The 22973-nt window shown below is 47.6% G+C and overlaps 1 protein-coding gene across 2 annotated transcripts in view; it reads left to right on the top strand.

Moving 5' to 3' along the window:
• Window positions 1-22973, top strand: part of ACAN (aggrecan) — a 46359-nt gene that overhangs the window by 14453 nt on the left and 8933 nt on the right. For both annotated transcript variants that reach the window (XM_085588879.1, XM_085588878.1), the window contains exons 3-13: window positions 7102-7178; window positions 7702-8073; window positions 8726-8900; window positions 9428-9555; window positions 10137-10430; window positions 12132-12671; window positions 13157-13331; window positions 13732-13859; window positions 13978-14271; window positions 14425-14616; window positions 14732-17914. In XM_085588879.1, the coding sequence (XP_085445005.1) occupies window positions 7109-7178; window positions 7702-8073; window positions 8726-8900; window positions 9428-9555; window positions 10137-10430; window positions 12132-12671; window positions 13157-13331; window positions 13732-13859; window positions 13978-14271; window positions 14425-14616; window positions 14732-17914 (5551 nt within the window). In that variant the 5' untranslated portion in view covers window positions 7102-7108. The remainder of the gene's footprint in view (window positions 1-7101; window positions 7179-7701; window positions 8074-8725; window positions 8901-9427; window positions 9556-10136; window positions 10431-12131; window positions 12672-13156; window positions 13332-13731; window positions 13860-13977; window positions 14272-14424; window positions 14617-14731; window positions 17915-22973) is intronic.

Here is a 22973-nt window from a genome sequence, read left to right as displayed (position 1 = left end):
AGCTCTGGCTTTCCATGTCAAGCAGACACTTGGAGCCATGGCAGCCCAGGACTTGGTGCTGATTCCACACCTTGCCTGAAAGGTTCCAGCTGTCATCTTCCTGCCATAGTGAGTGTTTTGCAACTTCTCTGTCCTTGAAGGATAGAAAGATTACCATGGTGGGTGTTGCTAGTGGCAGACAGTTCTGGTTTTCCTGCAAGAGGGATAGGTTTGGAATAACTGGTGGTGTGAGCTTCTGCTGTCCTGGAGCCTGTGTGTTTAACCTGTTGCTGAAATCAATGGAGATATAATGCAAAACAAATGAACATCAGGGGAAGATGAGAGCTGTTCTGTGGCAGATATCAGATAAATGTTTGGGAAACCTTTTGTGTTTAACTTCCTGCTCATTGAAAGCATGAGCCTACAACCTTGAGCACTTAGGCTTTTCCTGCAGCGTGTGAGCAGTATAATCAGATAAACAGATGACAACAGGCTGCAGCTGTTTTATTGGAAGAGAAGTCATGAAGACACTGGAAAGGGCAGAGCAAAGCACAGCTTTGGCTGTCTGTTGGAGGACAGAGAGGAGCTCTGGAGCTCATGTCATGGGTAAAGGCACCCTGCTACCATCACCAGGGTGCATCAACAGAGCTGTGTCTGACCATGTCCATACCTGCAGTGGCAAGGGGTGCTTGAGGACAGGACCCAGCTGAGGCTTGAGGTGAAACCTCCCATTATCACTAATCTTCAATAAATATTCTCTGTTTTATGCACTTACAGTGCCTCAGTGCCACCAGTTTGCCATCCCCTGGAGCAATCCAGGCAGCCAGTGCTGCAGGGTAGTCAGGACCCCATGCCTCAATGACAAAATGTCTGAGCACTTGCTGTCATGTGTCTTTTTGATTGGGAAGAAAAACCAAACAACTTTATTGTTGCAGGGATAGTTTCAGAAACTGAGCAGGCAGGGGCAGCATCCAAGCTGCTCTACACATAAAGACCTTGCAGAATGGTTAGGAAGCCAGGCAGAATGGAATATTTTCTTTACAGCTGAAAAAACATGAAAAATCACAGGAGTGCATTTATTACCATATTTCTGTTCCAAAGTTTTGCCTTATTTAAAGAAAAAAAGAAGAAGAAGAAGGAGAAATAAAACTTATTTTGCCCACCTCACTCACTTCGCCCATCTCCCCTTCCTTCCCTCCCATTTCCTGCATCTGGCTGAGGTTTTTAACTGAAAATCCCTGAGTCCAGCACAGAGGCTGGGAACACACAGAGGGACAATAAAGTGTTTGTTTGTAGAGATCACAGAGGAGCAGTCTGTATGTTTACAGAGAGGATAAACCACTGTTTGATTTCAAAACCCACAAGGGCATAGGATGTGCTCTCCTGGGTGATGGGGTCTCCTCAGACCTCATCAAACCCCTGGTCTCAAGTGCTGGTCCCTGAAAATAATAATGCTGAGATAAGGCTGGATGGAGGTGATCACACATCCTAGAGAAACTAAGGTCCATTCCCTGAAGGGGAATAAACTGGGGATGGAAAACCAGTTGAAGAAAGAGAATCCAAGGCTAAATAAAGAGAGCTGAATGTAACTCTTGCTCAGGAGCCTCTTTATAGCCATAATTTTAGAGGAAATATTGTCTTTGGACATGCCTTTATGTCCAGGCATATCTTCTAGGTAATGAGTGACATTTTTTTAGCTGCCAGAAGCAAAACGTAAGTGTACTAAAGGCTTTCCAAAACTGAGAAAGAAGGAAGCTTAAAATGACCCATCTGCCCCTACCAAAAGGAAAAAAAAAAAAAAAACAAAAAGGAAAACAATTGCAATAAGGGTGATCAACATAGTCTGGAGCAAGCAAAGCCCACAGGAAAAACTGCAGATGGGACTCAATTAAAATAGGCTAGAACAGAAAATGCTTTCCAGCAAGCAAACATCTTCACTTGTGCTGCAAATGGCCACCTGGCTATTTTCCACCATATAGCCTGACTGTGTAAGTACTTTGTTGAACTTCCACTGTAGTGACTTTTCCTTTTCTTGCTCCCTCTACATTCTTCAGCCCTTTGAAAAGGTGGGGATGTGGTTGGAAGGGCAAGGAATTAAACCTTTCTGCACATAGGTACACACTTCCCCCCACGCATGCTTGGATTCTCAAATAAACATATTTATATGCAGCCAATTTAGGACACTGCACACAACCTGACACAGAAGCACAGTCTTAGGAATAAAATAGAGTGGCAATAAACTTCAGTGAAAGGGACAGTTGTTCTCCAGGGTGGGGAGATCCCGAGCATACCAGCAATTCCCAACCCTGTCCTTCTCAGAGAGGTAAGAGTTTTTTCCTGAATTCTTCCAGTCCCAGGCTGAATTGGAGAGGGCTTTGTTTCTGTCTTGGTCACTGGTTAGAGATGGTAGGATGGCCAGAATTTTTGTGGCAGTTTGGTTGGATTCTTGTTGCTCCAGACTGCTCAGTACTGCACACAGGGACAGAGGCACAGCCCTGACCTTGTGTAACTCCTCCTGCCTCCTCCTCTCTTTTCACCACAAAATCTGCCTGCTCCAGCTGCTCTCCCAGAAAGTGCAAATGGAGTTTTGCAGGAGAGCAATCTGCAGGGATGGGAGGTGTTTTTGTAGCATGGACTGGCAGAAAGCATGGTGTGATCATTGCTGCCTGTCTGGAAGGCTCTGTGCTGCAAGAATTGCCCCTCACAGTGCTCCCCACTAGAGCCTGGACAAACCTCTCTTTTCAGCTCCACGGAAGTGTGTGCAGAACAACTTCTCTTCAGGGTGACTTATGCCAGAAGAAAAGGACCCTGCAACTGAACTGGAGTTTGCCAGCAGTGATCTGGCAGTTCCTGTGGGCGTAGGAGCTCACCTTATTCTAGTAGCCAGAACACCTCAATGGTTTTCAAAGGAGGATATGTCCAGAGGCCTGTGTTATTTATGACACATATGGTAGGGGCATTGGCTGTATTTCCAGCATGTTTCCTTAGCCATTCAGCTGCAGCTGGGGGCCAATTTGTAAGATCCTGAGCAGGGGATGTTCCTGCCGTTGCTTAGGCTGCTGCAGACTGCACTGAGCCTTTACTCAGTCTTGCAGCTCAGCCACTTATCCCTGAGGACTTTTCCTGTGTGCCAGGTCCCACCTCAGTGAGCACACACTGATGCTCCCACACACTGAGCTGCACCTTCCTGTGATTTGGGCACAGCCCACTCAGCCTGAACCTACACCTCAGTAAGGGACAGAATCCACGCCTGAGCTCCTCACCCTGCTCTGCCCTGACCGTCAATCTGTTTACATGCTGCTTTAGGATGACAGGAACAACCTCCCCAGTTCCCTTGTCAAGGCACGCCGGGTCTCCATCCTCTGTACTACCCACATCTGCTCACACAGACCTCCCTCTTTACTCACTTGCTTCCAGAGCTGCTTCTTCAAGAAGCTGTTTGCCCATTAGCATGTGCCTGGACATCCCACTGGAGACACCACAGAGCAGGAGTGCTGCAGCACAGGGCCACTGCTGTAACAACGGGATGTAAATCAGAGACATTCCCAGAGCAGTGAATCCCAACCAGAGCTGCGTGCAGACTCAGGGCTGGATCTCCTTGGCATGCTTCAGGGGAATGAAAAATGAAGATCAACATTGCAAACAGCACCCTGAGGAGTAGGTTAGGTTTCTTACTGGCAAGGACTCAACACTTTCGCAGAATACACCCAAAACATTGTTATTCTGATTTGTTAACCACTGCTCACAAGGAAAATTCATTTCCTCTGGGCTTCTGTGGGATAGAGGGAGGTTGGGTTTTTTCCTCCATAGTTAAACCAAACTGAAAAGATACCACTGGTCTCAGCTGTTGTCATGTGAGGCTGTTTTTCCTTGTGGAAGATCAGCATAAAGCCTGAATAAGACTAAGAGAACATGAGCATGTCTTAGCTTTTGGGACAAAGGAAATTTCTTCCTGTTAGGGCATTCTGTTGTGTGCTGCCTACCTGATGGGCAGATGAACCTGCTCTCCTCCTCTCCACTGCCAATGTACACAGAAATATCAACTCAGAAGAATACCTGTTTCCCATAGCCACAGACACTGTAAGTCTTTTCAGTAGCCAACTCCAGTTGTATTTAAGCAACCCTTGCTCTAGGACACTTCTATTCTTTAGTAGGTAACCCAGGCTTGTCTCTCTTGCCTGAGTTTCTCTCATGACACTCAGGGATATTCAGCTTACTTTGATTCTGACAAAATGCAAGTAAATGAAAGGTACCTCATCTAAGCAGTCTGGAGAAATAAAGGGTTTTATTTAATACTCAAACAGGTATTTTACTAGTGATTAGGAGAGTGTCCTCTACCCAAATCCTTTCTGTCCTGCAGGATCCACCCTGACAGAAACTCCATTACTTCCTTTGGTACCAGTTTCAGTGATCCATCACCCACTGTGCAGAGTGTGGGTTTGGTTCCCATTTGATTTCACTCAGCATATGTCTCCTAGCTATTAGTTCTGGTCATGAATTTCTTCTAGATTAAAGAGCCCTTTAGCACCAGCAGTCTCTGCTTGAAACAGTATTTGTGCACAGTTGTCAACTTCTCAGTTTTCTTTTTTTTGTTGCAGCAATTAGGTTCAAACTTCCTACTTTCCAGTCTTCCCCCATATAGCACTGTCCAGCCCTCAGATCCTTGCTAATGGATATTTCATCACCACCTTTTTCTGATATCTTCATGACAGCCCAGGGGTGTGCAAGTATTCCCATTGTTCACCTCTAATGCACAGAGAGGAATTCCTGTTTGGTTTACTGTGGGATAATAGCAGCAGCTCTCCTGTGACTTCTTTCTGGGACTCAACATCCCATTGTCAGGCATGAATTTCTTGTACAATTTTATATTTGATTCTATTAAAATGCAGTCTATATGGAAACCCATTGGATCTAATAGCAACCCCTGTAGATGCCCATTAGAAATATGTCCCTCAAGGTCCCTCAGATGGATCCCATTAGGGACCCACCAGCCTGGCTTCTGCTAAGCCATTTTAATGCATGTACTACTGACATTACACATCTTCATATCACACAACCCTGAAAAATTCAAACCTTATCAAAATCTAATTGCATTGTGTTGCAGCCATGCAGGCAGCTTTATCAAACAAGCTTAGAATCGTGCCAAATAATAAAAGGCTGGAAGCACCTGTTTTATACACAAGTGCCTTAACTAAGATTAGTATTGCATCTATTCTTCAGTGCTTAATGAACTGAACTCTGTATCAGATTTTCCATTATTTTGCCTGGAATTTATGTCAATCAAACTAGCACGTATTTATGAGGCTCATCATTGTGTATCTTGGCTGGCTGGACTCAGAGCTTCAGTACTTGGGACCTGCCCCAGTGCTGCAGCAGAGATTATGAACGAGCATCAGTGGGCCAGCAGCTCCCTCAGCCAGCTCTTTAAGGACTCCTGGGTACTGCTTGGCCAAGCTGATTTCAGGCTGTTTGTCAGTAGCAGATGGTGTTTCCAGTTCCCCTTGCTTTACTGAGGAGCAGAAGGCCCTTCATTGCCCATCCTGTGGGCACAACCCACTGCCCCAGTGCTGGCTGCCAGACTCTTTGACCTCCTCTGCAGCGGGGCAGTGGCTCTGCACTGCCCATCCCTGCAGGGAAACGGTGAAGTCAGCTGTCATCTGCAGAAGAGCTTTGTAATACAATGTTTGTGCAGACATCACCCCTCACCAGAGAGACACCCAAACACATGTACAGCTCCCAGAGTTCTCCCTGAGGTTAGCAATTACCTGGAATTTTATTCCCATACAGAGCAGAGAATGGGATATCTCCATTTGATCTTGTTCAGCCCTACAGCTGCAAACTGAAGTCTACACACTCCTCTGCCAATGTGATCCATCCCTGTTCTCTCCAATTTTCTGCCAGTAGAGCTGTCTCTATTCACTAAAGATAAGGTTCTGTGGTGTGTCAGATTCACATGAATGAGTGCATAGAGGTCAGTTTTTTCACAGGTAAAAGGTTAGTGATGAACTGTACATGATGGGGTCTATTTTTGACCTTTTCTTGTGCCAGTGTGGATATGCAATGGAGTTCTCTACAAGTTCAATAGGCATATACCTGGAATATTACCTGTCAGGTGAAGTAATCTGGAATCTTTCTAGATCACAGGAGTGAAACAGCCAATATTGAGACCTCAAAGGAAACACCAGTGATTCAGTAGGTGTGGTCCTTCCTTCTGAGTCAGAGCTGAAAAGTGATGCCAAACTGTGCTGGGTTGCCAGAGGACCTGTTTTTTATTTGAAATATTGAAACCAACTCAAGTCTTTGTGGTGATTTAACACGGCATGATATTATACTGGGTGGTAATCCAGTTAGGATTAAATTAGCTGGCCTCCGTATATTGCTTCTGTCACTCAATGTCAGCAGGACCATCCTTTCTCTTCCTGAAGCCTTCAGAACAATCAGGTTGCTCTGACTAATTGAGGGATCCCAAGAAGATATATTTAGGGTGGATTTAAGTTGCCCAAATCCTGTGGATTTCTTGTATTAGTTCTGGATCAGTTTGCACTTGTGGATATGCTGGCTCTCAGTGCAGGTTTTTTGGAAAAGAGTTGTAACATTTTACTTTTCCCCCATGCAGAGGGCAATTTTTGCTTCAGAGCATTTTAAGGAATAGAAAATTCTTCCAACCATCTGGCCTGAGAGCCAGTTTTGGCTTGATTTGGAATGCCCAGTGAGGAACAACTCCTGTTCTGAGACAAAGGCTTAGTGTATGTGATGGTCCCTCTTAAGTAAATACGTAACAGGTTTGTAAACCTGTTGTAAAATTGTCTTTCTGCTCCATAGGTAAGACTGAATCACAAGAGAGAGAATGGGAAAGCAACATATTAAGTGGTGTATAATAACACTTCAGACTGTTGTACACAGCAGAGCATCTTATTTATTTGTCCCATGGACTGATGTCTCAAAGCAAGCAGCCCTTTGGGGCAGAATCCTTCCCCAAGGACAGGCTTTCCCTGCTGGTGTGAGGAGTGTAGGAGGCTTTAGGGGCAGCTGAAAGCATTGCACTGCCTTGCAGCAGCATCCACAGCACTCAGCTCCCTGTGAACATACACAAATCCTTTCTCCCTGTGTTGTTTCTTGCAGGTAAATTATGACCACTTTACTATTAGTGTTTGTGTGTTTGCAAGTCATCACCGCAGCCGACTCTGTGGAGCTCTCAGGTACGTGTCCAGGGCATGGCAAAGCAGGACTGAGCCATGTGCTGCACTCTGGCCCCATCCCCATGGACAGGCAGCCCCCAGAATTAAATGTGCCCAAGACCTGTGCCGTGCACACACAGAGCTCCTCTGTTCGGATGGCTGCCGGGCCACAGCCTCTCACTGCTCCAGTGCTTGGGAAGCCAGGGACATAGCTGCAGATTTGTGGGGAAACAAGGAGAATTTCAGCATTTCCCTTTTAAAACATTACCAAGTGTGAATTCGTAGTGTGGTCAGCAGCTAGGCTGCAGCAGAGCCCTTTGTCCCCTTCATTCCCGCATCCAGCACTGATCCAAATCTCAAAAGCCGCCATGGTGCAGTGGTCATTGCCACAACTTCCCTTTCTAGACTAGACAAAAAGATCGCGTCTGAATATGTGGATACAGGTTTGCACAGCAGATACAGGCACTGGATCATATGGAAACATGGGATATTTTGTATTACATGTGTTGTTGATGTAACCATTGCTCTGTTTGGGAACTGGCAGACAGTAGTGATGGCCTGGAAGTCAAGATACCTGAGCAGTCTCCCCTGCGTGTTATCCTGGGAAGCTCCCTGAACATCCCGTGTTACTTCAACATCCCAGAGGAGCAGGACACCAGCCTCGTGCTGACCCCACGCATCAAATGGAGCAAGCTCTCCAACGGGACCGAAGTTGTCTTGCTGGTGGCCACAGGTGGGAAGATCCGGCTCAACAGCGAGTACAGGGAGGTGATCTCCTTGCCCAACTACCCCGCCATCCCCACCGATGCCACGCTGGAGATCAAGGCACTGCGATCCAACCACACCGGGATTTATCGCTGCGAAGTCATGTACGGCATTGAGGACAGACAGGACACCATAGAGGTCCTAGTGAAAGGTGGGATCCTGCCCTTGCTCTTGTCTCTCAGTGTCTTGCTGCTTGGCTGGGCAGAAGGGAGGAAGAGGCACGCAGGCAGAAGATGCAGTGCTCTCCTCATAGGAATAAGCCCTTTCTCTCAGGTCACAGATAAGGTGATGGGTGGAGAAGCCACAGGGCAAGCATTTATTTCAGCAGGCTAGGACCAGACTAAACAAACCAGCAAAATGACTCATGGCAGAATATGGCAAGAAAATGTCTCTTCTGGCAGAAGGTGACTTACAGAGGCAGCAAGATGACATCCTTGGCAGGAGGTGGTACTGGATACACTGGGCTACTACTCAAGCGGGTAAAGCTGGAACAGGGCCCTTGCCAGACCTTTAATTTTTTCCAAACATTTTAGGAGATGGGATGCCCTCATCTGGAGAATTGGGCTGTTCTGGAAAAACTTCCATTGCCATATTGCAAAGCCTGTTCTAGTAATAGGTGGATAAAATAACATAAGTTTTGTACAATCCTTTTCTTTTTTATGGTTTTTGCTTTCCGTATAAGACAGGGAGACAGCTTCCACTGCAGGACTCTACAGGATGAGGTTTAATTTTACCTTTTTCTTGTGCCTTCTCTGGAAGGCAAGGGGCTGGTGATTGTGAGTGATGTCCATTGTCTTTTCCAGGCATCGTATTCCACTACAGAGCAATCTCCACAAGGTACACCCTGAACTTCGAGAAGGCAAAGCAGGCCTGTATCCAGAACAGTGCTGTCATTGCTACCCCCGAGCAGCTGCAGGCTGCCTACGAGGATGGGTACGAGCAGTGTGATGCTGGCTGGCTGGCTGATCAGACTGTCAGGTGAGAAGTCACGCAGGGGAAGGGAAAGCCACAGCAGCATTGTTAGGGAAGGACTCCTGTAATGAAGCCACCAACTGAAAGCAGTTGCTAAATCTCAGCTGTTGTAACTGCTGGTGTGCAGAGGGGGGTGGTGGATTGCAAGTCATTCTCTGCTAGAGGTGAATCTCTAGTAGGAAAGCAGAGTGACCACTGTCCTCCTGGGCTGGTGGTGACAACTGAGTGGACAATGGCTCCATCCTGATCCTCCATCTTCCCTGATCAAAGCCAATGTTGTGCCAAGATGCACAAATTTGGCTCAACCAGACTGAGTTGTGCATTCCTCACTGGGGAGGCACCTTGTCCTGATGTCTTTAGTCAGAGGTCCAGGGACCCTCAGTGTGAGGGCAGGACAACAGATCATCCTTTCCCTTTCCCATAACCTTGGAAAAGCCATAAATCACCACACTGGGCAGTGCTCTGCAGCTCCCTCCCAGCCTTCTGTGACTGCCAGGATCCTGCCCCCATCTTTATCCACAATCTCTTCTCAGGTACCCCATCCACTGGCCCCGGGAGCGCTGCTATGGCGACAAGGATGAATTTCCAGGAGTGAGGACCTATGGTGTCCGTGAGCCAGATGAAACCTATGATGTTTACTGCTATGCAGAGCAAATGCAAGGTGATTTGGGGCTTTTATTGTTACTAGACGCAGAAGCAGCCAAAGCCCTGATCATGCCTAGACTGCACAACAGCAAACAGAGAAAAGACAGGTTAAAGCTGGAAAAGCACATACCCTGGCCAGCCCAGATGTTCTCTAGTCTTTTTATTAGACCTTGGACAATTGTAATGTCAAATGACTAATGCAGCACAGAGGGTGGAGTTCATCTAATCTCCACCAGAGTCCACGTGATCCTGCCTGGTCAGCCATTTGAATGTGTCACTTTTAGATGCATCAATCATTCATGCTTGTGACAGGGATCCATTGAAATATTTGGCACAACAGAACTACAATTGTCCTTTATCTACCTCTTGCCCCTGTGGCTCCAGCTGGTGTGGTGTGTTTTGCTCAAATCTGCAGTTGGTCTGTAAGACTCACTTTCTTCTGGTCTTTATAGAGTCACCGACACAGGCTTGCATTTCAGCTCTAATACACAGGAGTCTGCATCTTATCCAAAGTCTTATGAGTGGGAGGAAGACAGAAAGGGAATTGGGATTAAAATCAACAGGTAACTCCTGTGCTAATGGATGATGCGGTTACAGGCAAAGTCTTCTACGCCACTGCCCCAGAGAAGTTCACCTTCCAAGAAGCCTTTGACAAGTGCCGCAGTTTGGGAGCGCGCTTGGCCACCACGGGAGAGCTGTACCTGGCCTGGAAGGATGGCATGGACATGTGCAGCGCGGGCTGGCTGGCCGACCGCAGCGTGCGCTACCCCATCTCCAGAGCACGGCCCAACTGCGGGGGCAACCTGGTGGGCGTGAGGACCGTGTACCTGTACGTCAACCAGACGGGCTACCCGCACCCCGACTCCCGCTACGACGCCATCTGCTACAGCGGTGAGTGCCTCGGCACAACAGCACCGAGGAGCTCCCCGGCCAGACACGACCTCGTGCTTCTTTATGTCGTTGTTTTTTTTTAAAGAGAGGGGAGAAAGCAGGTTTGGCAAAGGACTAAGTCCTCTGCTCGTGTTGAGGTAGAAAGCAGATCTAGGAAAGCTGCTTGACTTGTACATGGGGGCTCTGCGGAGGTGGGGGTAACACAGTCCATGTCTCTCCATCCTCCCACACCCTCCTGCTTTTAAAGCTCTCCTGGAGACACGAAGCAGAGCTCAGGTGCTTCATATAGACTTTGAATGCTGGAGAAGGAAGTGAAGGAGAAAGAGAGCAGGTCTGACCCTGAAAATGTGTGTAGTGATGAGATGTGGTGTGGTACAGATGTGTGACTGAGTTTCCATGCTGGGATGAATCTGAGACTGATGCAGTCTCAGGGAATCATGGATTATAATTGCATCCAGGAAGTGAAAAGCATCACAGCTGCTCCCCCTTTCTTCTAACTGCACAGTTTTCCCTGCAGCAAGAAGAGGGAGCAATGAATTGTCTCTGATATATTGTCTCAGTGATATATTGTCTCTTCAGGGCAGGCAACCAGAGGCTAACATTCATATAGGATTACCATAGTTAAAAAAGAACAGTATTTTAAAATATGTGTTGAAACCCTTATGATCAGATCTGTTGTGCCCAGATGCATCTCCCAGACCTGTGGAGGTACCCAGTTATGTGGACAAGCTGAAGACTGGTCCACCAAGCCACAGCCTTCTGGTTATCTCAGGGTTTGCCTCTGAAACTGCTGCATATGGTCAGTCCTTTTCTGAGCATTTTTACAGAAATCTGTGAATCCATTGAGATCTGAAAGCTATTGCCTAAAATGAACCAGCAGTACAATGGAATTGGAAATAGAGCAGGGAAAGCATTATTAGAGGAAAACCCAGGCATTTTCTCATACTTTTTCCCTCTCCAGCCAAGACCTGCCTTGCCGCACATCCAAGATGTGATCCATCCCTCCCTTACCTGCCCTCACAGTTCTGTTTCATGCTGCTCTACAAACCAGTGTCTGTGTCAGCTGAGCTACTCGGTGCCACGTTAAGCACATTGTCCTAGATCCAAGGGGTGTGATTTGGGCAGGAAAGTGATTTGGAAGGGGAAAGGTGGGAGCTGTTTCAATGTGTTTGGTACAGCAAGTGGCCTTGGCTGTCCTGACAGTGGGTTAGGATGTTTCCATGGGATGAGCTCTCAAGTCACCGCCTGGGCAGAGCAGAAGGTGATCATGATCCTGCCGAGTTTTTATGCGGCGAGTGTGAGGATCCAGGCTCAGACTGATCTTCTGTGGTTATCCGAGCTCCCCTCCGTCCCTCCGTCCACCTTAATTTCCTTGCAGCAGGCACTAGGGGTCAGTACAGACCTGGATATGGGCAAGGTGTTCCCGGGAAGGAGAGCTGGCAGGAGCGAGGGCAATGTCTCCGCTGATTAACCAGATTTGGAGCACGAGGTGGCTCAGTGCCTCGTCACATGCCCTCCGTGCTGAGGCGTTGTACAAAGCCTCAGTTGGGGAAAGAAAACCATTTCCTTTACCAAACTGTCACGATTTCCCTAATCCTCCCACAGCCAGAGATACCCAGCTGCTTCTTGGAGGCAGCACCAGTGCAGCTCACCTCACCAGACTGACATCCTCTCTGATTGCTGCTTTGTGTCCTGATGCAGGGGACGACATTGAGGGCCTGGTCCCAGGGCAGTTCATCGACGAGCTAGGGAGTGAGCTGGGCAGTGCTTTCACTGTCCAGACTGTCACCCAGACCGAGGTGGAGCTGCCCCTGTCACGCAATGCCACGGAGGAGGAGGCCCGCGGCAGCATCGCCACCCTGGAGCCCATGGAGATCACCCCCACCGCCACCAGGCTGGACGAGGGCTTCACTGCCCTGCCCGACCTCTTCACCACCGCTGTCACAGCGGAGACAGCTGCCACAGAGGAGGAAAATGTGACCAGGGAGGATGTCACAGCGGTGTGGACTGTACCTGAAGAGGCCACCACCATAGAGTTAGGCACTGCCATCACCACCTTAGCCTTTGGCACTGCTAGCACCAGCGAAACAGCAGAGGTGAGCTCGGTGGAAGAGGTCGTGGGGGTGACTGCCACACCAGGACTGGAGTCTGCCTCAGTATTCACAGCAGAAGATCAGCTTGTGCGAGTGACAGCTGCCCCTGGTGCCGGTCACCTTCCCGAGCAGCCCATCTCCCCCACAGGTAAGGCACCAGCACCCCGAGAAGCCTGAAGGCCAGTTCATTCTAGAGGTAACCCCTCAGCTGAAAACAGCCTGAGTTTCTGCCATCTCAGAGGGCATCCAGATCCCTGGCGGCCTGTTAGAGGTCAGGGACAGGCTGAGCACCTCCATCACAGTAGGGCAGGAGGGGAGAGGAGAAGACTGTGGGCCACCCCATCATGTGCTGACCAGGGCTCAGCTGGCTGATGCTTGGCCTGCAGTGGTCACACTCTGCTCTCCCATATCCACCTGACTCCAGGGAAGGGGAAAGTCAAGACAAGAAGACCCTAGAGGAGGGCTGAAGAGATCCCCAGAACATCACCCTCAGTGGCAGCAGGGCTCCATGAATGAGGCATTTCCATCAAAAGGGGTTTGAGAGGGCCTGGTCCTTGCACTGGTTTTTGGTCACATATCTCAGTGCAGGAGAGTCCTGTACCTTCTGTCTCACCACAGCTTCTCTTCCCCCAGGTGTGGTGTTTCACTACCGTGCAGCCACCAGCAGATACGCCTTCTCCTTTGTCCAAGCCCAGAAGGCCTGCCTGGAGAACAGCGCTGTGATCGCCACACCCCAGCAGCTCCAGGCTGCCTACGAGGCTGGCTTTGACCAGTGTGATGCTGGCTGGCTGCGGGACCAGACAGTCAGGTAAAGTTACACTGACCTGGGGAAGACACCCTCCAAAATGGCTGTTCAGCCACTGAGGCTTTACTCTGGTTTGTCCTGCTGCTCTCCTCATCAACATCAAAAGCTTTGCTAACCCAAGATTTTCTCCAGACTGTGGTATTCAATGACCAATAGACATGTTTTGCGCACTTCTTTTCCTCATATTGCACCAGTGAGCCCTCTTGGTGTGCAGGAAAAGCAGCAGGAAATTTGTATGTATTGCCTTGAGCTGTAAGTGGACTTGTCTCCAATTCACACTGCAGTCTCTGAGCACCTCAAACAGTGAAGAGTCCATGTCCTGCTTCCAAGCACACTGAGGTTCTTCAGTCCTGGCTACATAAGGTTGACCTTGGGTTACCTCTTCTCTTCCTTTTTTTGGTAGGTATCCCATTGTGAATCCCCGAAATAACTGCATAGGAGACAAAGAGAACACTCCAGGCGTGCGGTCATACGGCATGCGCCCAGCCTCGGAGACCTACGACGTGTACTGCTACATCGACAGGCTCAAGGGTACATCCTCCCCTGCCCCTGGGCACTGCTGTGGAGCAAAAACGAGCCCCACACCTCCTTCTCTGTCTGCAATGGCTGGGATGCAGGGATTCACTCTGTTTTCCCTCCCATCCCTCAGGCGACGTGTTCTTCGCGACCCAGCCGGAGCAGTTCACCTTCCCAGAAGCCCAGCAGTTCTGCGAGAGCCAGAACGCCACGCTGGCCTCTGTTGGGCATCTCCATGCTGCCTGGAAGCAGGGCCTGGACCGGTGCTACGCGGGCTGGCTGGCCGACGGCAGCCTGCGCTACCCCATCGTGAGCCCCCGGCCCGCCTGCGGCGGGGACGCGCCGGGCGTCAGGACCGTGTACCAGCACCACAACCAGACGGGCTTCCCCGACCCGCTGTCCCGGCACCACGCCTTCTGCTTCAGAGGTACCCTCCCGCCCCTGCAGGCTGCAAAAACCTGGCTCCTGGGGGAAAGGGTTTCAAAAGGGAGGCTGGGCATGTTGGGGTGCCAGTTTGAGTGAGGCGGCATCTTGGATTGTGAATTTTTGGAAACTCCCTCCAATGCCTTTTTTGTTCCAGCTCTGCCTCCTGTGGAGGAGGAGGGAGTCACCCCGTTCTTTGAAGATGTGCTGGCAACACAAGTGATCCCTGGAGTGGAGGGGGTGCCCTCGGGGGAGGAGGTGACCATGGAGACAGAGTCTGCCACTCAACCTGAGAATCAGACAGCCTGGGGCACCGAGGTCTTTCCAACCGATGTGTCACTGCTCTCAGGTGGGTTCAGAGCTTCCTTGTAGCCTGTGTCATGTTGGGCTGGTGATGTAGGGTTGGGACCCTCACAAATATAAATAATTTTCCCAACTCCTTCTCTTTGTTCTTTCTTTTGCAGTGAGTCCATCTGCTTTCCCCCCAGCTACCATAGCACCAGAGGAAACCAGTACCAATGCTTCCATCAGCGAAGTGTCAGAAGGGGTGACAGAATCTGGAGAGAATCAAGTCAGTGGTGAATCTTCGGCACCCGGGTGGGTTCTTGGAGTTCTAGATACAAGCAGAGAACCAACTTCTGGAGTTTTTGAACTTAGTGGAGACCACTCGGGCATTGGAGAGAGTGGATTACCATCAGGAGACCTTCATGCCAGTGGCTTCCCACCTGGAGAAAGTGGGCTGCCCTCAGGAGATCTGAGTGGTGTGTCTTCTGGTGTTGTTGATATCAGTGGCCTGCCTTCTGCAGAGGAGGAGATATCGGTGTCTATTTCAAGGATACCAGAAATTAGTGGGATGCCATCTGAAGTGGAAAGCAGCGGGCTGCCTTTTGGAGCAAGCGGAGAAATCTCTGGCACTGAGCTAGTCAGTGGTGTGTCATCTGGAGAGGAAAGTGGAGTGACCTCTGGTTTTCCTACCATCTCTCTCGTGGATACCACATTAGTGGAAGTTGTAACAGCAGTGACAGAACGGCAAGAGGAGGGAAAAGGGTCCATCGGAGTCAGTGGTGAAGGAGATCTGTCAGGGTTCCCATCCTCTGAGTGGGACAGCAGTGGTGGAATCCAAGGCTTGCCCTCAGGAGCTGAGCCCAGCGGGGAGCCCTCTGGGTTACCCGAGCTCAGCGGGCTGTCCTCAGGAGGGTCTGAACTTAGTGGCTTGCCCTCAGGACTGGATGCCAGTGGAGAAACATCTGGAACACATGAGATCAGTGGCCTGGTGGACCTAAGTGGCCTTAGCTCTGGTATTGAGGGAAGCAGTGAGGCCTCTGGCATTACCTTTGTAGACGCCACTTTGGAGGCAGTGACAACAACCTCACCAATTACAGGAGCAGAAGCAAAAGAGACTTTGGAAACCAGTGGACTGCCTTCAGGAGAGGAAGATGGATCAGGCAGTGTATCTGGGAGTTTAGACATCAGTGGTGAGCCTTCAGGGCATGTAGACTTTGGTGGGAGTGTTTCTGGAGTGCTGGAGATGAGCGGATATCCGAGTGGAGTGACGGACAGCAGCGGAGACATCTCTGGAGTTGATGTCACCAGTGGTCTTCTGTCTGGAGAGGAAAGTGGACTCACCTCTGGCTTTCCCACAGTGTCTCTTGTGGATACCACTTTGGTGGAAGTTGTAACGCAGACATCAGTGGCACAAGAAGTGGGAGAAGGACCATCTGGGGTGATAGAAATCAGTGGATTTACTTCTGGAGACAGTGGACTATCTGGGGAAGGGTCTGGAGCTGTGGAGACGAGTGGGTTTCCTTCAGGGTCAGGAGACTTGAGTGAAGAGCCATCTGGAATTCCCTACATCAGCGGAGACTTTTCTGGAGCCACAGATCTAGGTGGACAGTCTTCAACAGTGGCTGATATCAGTGGGGAAGCCTCAGGGCTTCCAGGAATCACTTTAGTCACTTCTGATTTAGTAGAAGTGGTGACAAGACCAACAGTATCACAGGAACTGGGTGGGCAAACTGTCACGTTTCCTTACAGTTTGGGGCCCAGTGGTGAAGCCTCTGGATCTGGTGAACTAAGTGGGGAAACATCTGCACTGCCAGAAAGTGCTCTAGAAACATCAACAGCTTATGAAATCAGTGGTGAAACATCTGCATTTCCTGAAACTGGTATAGAAACATCCACGATTCATGAAATCAGTGGGGAGGCATCTGCATTTCCCGAATTTAACACAGAAACATCAACAATTCAAGAAATCAGTGGGGAAACCTCTGCATTTCCTGAAATTTCCACAGAAACATCCACAAGTCAGGAAGCCAGGGGTGAAACATCTGGGTATCCTGAGATTATAATAGAAGCATCCACAGGTCAAGAAACAAGTGGGGAAACCTCTGCATTTCCTGAAAATACATCCACAATACAAGAAATCAGTGGGGAAACATCTGCATTTCCTGAAATTAGAATAGAAACATCCACAAGTCAAGACATCAGTGGGGAAACATCTGTGTTTCCTGAAATCAGAATAGAAACAGTCACAAGCCAAGAGGCCAGGGGTGAAATATCTGGCTATCCTGAAATTAGCATAGAAACTTCAACGGTCCACGAAACCAGTGGAGAAACATCTGCCTTTCCTGAAATCAGCATAGAAACTTCAACAGTGCATGAAATTAGTGGAGAAAGTTCGGCATTTCCTGAAATTAGAATAGAAACATACACAAATCAAGAAGCCAGGGGTGAAACATCTGCCTACCCAGAAATTAGCATAGAAACTTCAACCGTCCATGAAACCAGTGGGGAAATTTCTGTGTTTCCTGAAATCAGCATAGAAACTTCGACAGTCCATGAAATCAGTGGGGATATGTCCTCCTTTCCTGAAATTAGCATAGAAACTTCGACAATCCATGAAACCAGTGGTGAAATACCTGCATTTCCTGAAATTAGAATAGAAACATCCACAGGTGAAGAAGCTCGAGGTGAAACATCTGTATTTCCTGAGATTAGCATAGACACTTCTACAGTCCATGATATCAGTGGGGAGACATCTGCATTCCCTGAGTTCAGCATAGAAACACCAACAAGTCAAGAAGCCAGGACTGAAACATCTGCCAATCCCGAAATTTTCATAGAAACATCCACAGTTCAAGAAGCCAGTGGGGAAACTTCTGCATTTCCTGAAATTAGAATAGGAACACCCACAAGTCAAGAAGCCCGTGGAGAGACATTTCCTGAGATCAGCACAGAAGCAGCCACAGTCCATGAAACCAGTGGGGAAGCATCTGCATTGCCTGCTGCTAACATCAATACAGCTGCCACATCTTTGGGCAGCAGGGAGCCCTTTGGTACTCCTGAGGAGAAGGAGATTCCTGACACAACATCTGGAGCTGTGACACACTCTATCGCAGGCATTTCAGGGGAAACCTCTGTCCCAGACGTTGTAATTAGTACCAGGACTCCAGATGTTGAACCAACACAGGGTCTCAGGAACCCTGAAGAGGCTCAGCTTGACATGGAGCCTTCCCCTCCTGTAGTGTCAGAACAAGAGACAGAGACAGCTGTTGCTCCAGACAATCCCCATCTGCTGGCCACCACCACTGCTGCCCTGCCCCAAGTCTCACAAGAAGCAATTGACGCATTAGGACCCACTACAGAAGGTAATGTGTCTCATATGGAAGGGAAAGCTTTGTGGATGGGAAGGAGGGGGTATGGCTGTCACTTTTTTTTGGTTTTCATACAGCAGAGAACATTAACACAGAAGCAGACTTGAGCAGAACATTGTTCTGATGGAAAGCCATAAATATGGGGTTTTCCATGGGTCATGATCACAGAATCATAGAATTGTTTATGTTGAAAAAGACATTTATGATCATCGAGTCCAACCATTAACCAAGCACTGCCAAGTCTATCACTAACCCTGTCCCTCAGTGCTACCTCTACACATGCAGAGTTTTCCACCCTGCACACAGCTGAGAAGTTGGAGAAGTTGGGCTGCTAGTCTCAGTCCTATGCTGTTTCTCTCTCCATGGTGGGCTGACTTGCTGCCTAGCCCCAAGTATTGCTCAGCATGTGGCCACCCTCTGGTCTGTGTCTTATGCTGTTCTACAACAGGATAAACGTGTAAGATAATGCTCAGAGCATCACTAGCTTTTGTCAGCTCTGTTGATAAATGCCCTTCCCTCCTCCCTGCCTTTTTAGTGTTATAGTGCTCTGTCTTTGGTTGGGCCCCCTTGTTGCCAAGTAAAAACAGACAGAATATTTAAGCCTGATTAACCATTTATGGTGAAAACACTCCCTGGCATTCTGACGAGCATTTCCTGAGAAGAGTTTGCATGCTGTGAAAGCAACAGTGCACTGCAGAGGGGAAAAAAAACAAAATGCAAAACATTGTGCCTCTTGGCCAAGGGAGATGCCCAGTCCTGGTAACACAGAATGTCCTTCAGCATCCTTGGACACAGCTTGGTTTCCCTTTGCTGCCATCAGGAGCTGGTATCTGGGGACAAGCCTCGTTGGAAAGCCATTAGTGCTTGTGCTGTTGTATGAATGTCCTGCATGTCCCCAGTTCTCAAAGGGCCACATGTTCTTGTAGGGCCACACATTGCTTAAGTATGGTACAAAATGTATGTGCAAAGAGTTTTACTCACTTCCTTCTGGCAAAAGTGTCATAAATTCTAGCCCTTCCCACATTACCTCCTAAACTGCTTCTTTTGGGTCAATTTATACCATTCAGAGTAGCTAGCTCTGGACTCAGTGAGGGTCAGTAAGTGCAGGGCTTTGTGGAGCTCAGCCTGATTTCTAACGTCATTTCCATCCCCAAAGTGTTTCCAATGAGTCACTGCATTTCTCTCTGCCTTCTCCCCGTGGAGCACAGGTAATCACAAACCTTTGTTCAGTCCTGCCTGTGCTGAGCAGCTGCCCTGGGGATGCTGCAGGGGTGGGTGAGGGCAGAGCAGCAGGGTCATTGCCACAGCACTGCACCAGCCTGGCACAGCACAGGGTGGTACAGGAGTTACGGACACAAAAGCCCTTCTTGCAAAAGTAGGCTCTGCTTTTGGGCCATGCCCACTGCCACGTCCAAACCCAGAGACAAAAATAAGCCAGCAAAGGCAGCATTGAGGGGAAGGAAGGAAGATGGTGTGAGGTTTAGTAAAAATAATAATAAAAAAAAAAATATTGGCCCCAAACTATGGATTTTATTCCACTGCTTTTTCTTTTTAAAAATTAACCACAAGGCAATTGCCAGATTCCTCAGATCATTTGTTAGCCAACATTTTTGTGAAGTATTTTGAAAGAAAACCATGTGTTCAGCAGCTCATGTGTGAAGAATCTTGAAAAATGTTCTGAAATTGGAATATGTGCATTTGCAAGTCACAGAGAGGACAATGTAGCAGCTGGGGTTTCTTAGCAGGAGACAGCAAGAGGTAAGCAACCACTGCATTAAGTTTATGGTTTATAAATTAGGAATAGGCTTGAACACATGTGTATGGCTGGTAGTCCCACCAGGGAAGATATTCTAGTGTAAAACTTCACTTTTTATTTATCCCTACAGAGTTAAATGCAGACCTGGTCAGTGTATGAAGGAAGGTCATCCAGGTGGCAAAAAAGTTTGTTGATCATGAACTCAGAATACCCCTAAAACAAGGCAAACCTCTTCTAGAGAATTACAGCAAAGAGATGACAAAAGAAAAAAAAAAGAAAAATAAGAAAAAAAATAAAGAAATAAAAGGAATCCTAGGTTTCCTTTTTTTGGGTTGTTACTTTTTACAGAGCTCTGGGGATAGTGAACATGGGAAGTCTACAAGGAAGAACAGTAGGCTGGATCCCAAAATGCTGTTTCCCATGTTGTGGCTGCCTTTTCACTTGAAGCTTCCCAGTCTGAAATTTAGCTCTTGCAAAAACTATCATCTCCCACGTGCATGCCTTGTGCTGTGCTCAGGGTTTGTAGGGTGCAGTGGGGGCCCATGCAGTGCAGTGGATTTTCACTGACATTAAAGCACGGGTGAAGCTGGTTCAGCTTTACAGGAGCTTAGAGTGAGGAACAGGAAGAAATGTGGATTTTGCCCTCTGGCCCTGTTGTTGGAGGGCTCCAGTTAGATCCAGCAGTCTATTTAGTGGGATGATTTAAGAAGAATGATATTATTCTGCTCTGCTGGAGCCTAGAAGTATCTCTAGAAGCCGGAGCCAGAAGACCGAGATTAACACTTGGAGGGCCAGTATGTTTTAGTGTTTAACCAAATTGAAGGCTGTGCATGTACATGTCTTCAGTCAGCATTTGATTCCTCCATGAGGACAGGAACCCCACAAGCTGAAAGATTTGTCCATAGGCTTGGCTTCCTCACCCAGGGTTTTGCCAACTCAGCGGGTCTTTTTGCTTCTGGGAGCATTGAAGACAAATAATTATTAGCTGAAAAAACATGCTGGCACTTCAGTGAAAGGCTGCGGTTTGGAGCTCTGAGACCAGTCGATGACTTAAAAACTTCACTCCAATTGTGAGGGGAAAGAAAATGTGCTGAAATGGCATCTTTTTATGTGAAGTTTTGCTTGTCTCTAGTGAAACAAGTCCATGAAGTCTGTTGCCTATGGCCCCACACAGCAGAAGGTTAGAATGCAAATGAGAAAAGGTCTTAATGGCCTTTCCTCATACTTCACAACCTGGAAGTCCAAGGGATAGGGTTTTGTTGGTCTAGAGAAAATCATCCAGGAAAAATGTCAATAAAATATTCCCCTGATTCAGAATGTTTCACCCAATGTGAGATGGGTGAAATGGGAATCCAAATGATGCTCTCAAGAAGGAGATGGAGGTCCCAGTCCTGGCTGAGAGGCACAGACCCTTTGTGGCTGAGCAGGTGATTTGATGTCTCCTGGACACACTGTCTGCTTTGCACCAGAAGTTAATTTGCTTAAACAAAACCTTCCTCTGCAGAGGTAACCTACAACCTTGGACTAGTGTTATTTACACATGCATTTACTTTTACACATAATATTTTGGAGACAGAGATATCGAAATTTCCTGAGCTCTTCTTCCATGAGAGAGTTGGACAAATTGAAGGTTCCAGCAGATCAACAAGTCCTCCTGGAAACTCCTGGTTTCTAATAAAATAGTTTTTTAAGGCTACGGGAATGCCTGCCCCTTCTGCTGCATGTAGGCTTTGGTTCAATTAGTGTAGTTAATTATTTTAATTACTTAATTGCTCATTGTAAGTCAGTAGCTGGCTATGTGATGTTCAATACTAGCATTTAACTTAAAATGTGAGAGAACTGGTTTCCCCAACTCTTCCTATTTCTTTCTTCCAGGAGGCACCCTACAATTGCTCCAATGTTTTTCTTTGATGTTCGAGCTATCAGATCAGTAGTTCAAACTTCCCAGCAGACTCTGAAAAGCAAATTTAATTTGTAGCTGGACTTTTTTCCCCAATCTCTAGGAGATAATTATCCAGTTGGTCTCTGATTCCCGTTCAGATAATTGCACTTACAAGGAGGCCTATAAAGAAAGGCTGAGGGGCACACTGTTGGGCATCCTGAAATGCCTTGCCCTTCTCTCTGACTTTTTCTGCTCTGTAGAACAAAAACAGGATGATATACAAACATCATAGAATATATTACTAAACCTGTTACTCACAGCTTCAGGGAAACTACAGTTTGTTCAGGGTTTGGGTGACAGCATCCTCTATGTTCACCAGCTGCTTCTCCTTAGTAGATGTTTTAAACACAAAGATGACCTTGTTTAATGGATATTCTCTCTCATCTTCCATATAGGCAGCCATGGAGAAAAATGCACAGACTGCACTGTTTTAGGAAATGGTAGCATTGTTTCTGGTATTCTTGTCTCATCTTGAGATGAAGAATTTTAAAAGCATTTCCTTCTCACCACTGACACTGCATGTTCATTTTTATGTACCCTTTGCCTTCTGAACAAAACCAGGACCAATCTATTTTTATTTAATTTCTTCCAGGTTTCCCTTTCCAATTTCCATTTTCTAGTACAAAAGATTTTTTCAAAGGCATTGGGAGAGTCATAGAATCATAAAATGATCAGGGTTGGGAAGGACCTTAAAGATGATCTAGCTTGGACCGCCCCCTACCATGGGCAGCGATGACAAAAATACTTCTCTTATTTCTAGTTTCACAAAAAGAAAATTATTCTGACTAAATATAGTGTATATCTGGCAATGGAGAAGGAGTCTTAGGAAGAAAATGGTGGAACAAACTCAAACTTTGCATTGCAGCTGTGTAACTCCCCTTGCTTTCTCCAGCCAACTGTTTACATCTTCCAGATGCGAGACCTGGTTTACATTGTCCATTTTGTTGTAATTGGTTTATTAAAAAAGAAAAGGCATCTAAAAGTTAGACCTTGGGTCCTGTTAGTAGCAAAAAATAGAAACTGTCGTGACAGCAGAATTGGGGAATTTTTGCAACTTCTGGGCAATATTAAGTGCAGTATGAATCCTCTTTAGAAGAATTGCTAATTCTGCATTATCCTCAAGAAGTGAGTTAATAACATGTTCTAACTGGGTTTCCTATTCTTGGCACCTCGAGGCATTTTCTCCCCGTCTTTGTTTTACATCTGCAGCTCTTGAAAGCGAGGGCTGCCTCCCTTCTGCATTCCTCGACTATCGACTATCCCCGTCCTTTGTTAGCTCGGGGTAATAATAGCAGTGGTCTTGTCTCCTTGTCAGCTGATAAGCACTTGAGCTGCATCGCAAAGCAGAGCTGACT

This window comes from Lonchura striata, chromosome 10 (genome assembly GCF_050655825.1).
Source record: "Lonchura striata isolate lonStrDom1 chromosome 10, ASM5065582v1, whole genome shotgun sequence".
Taxonomy (NCBI): domain Eukaryota; kingdom Metazoa; phylum Chordata; class Aves; order Passeriformes; family Estrildidae; genus Lonchura; species Lonchura striata.
This window is presented reverse-complemented; position numbering and strand designations above follow the sequence as displayed.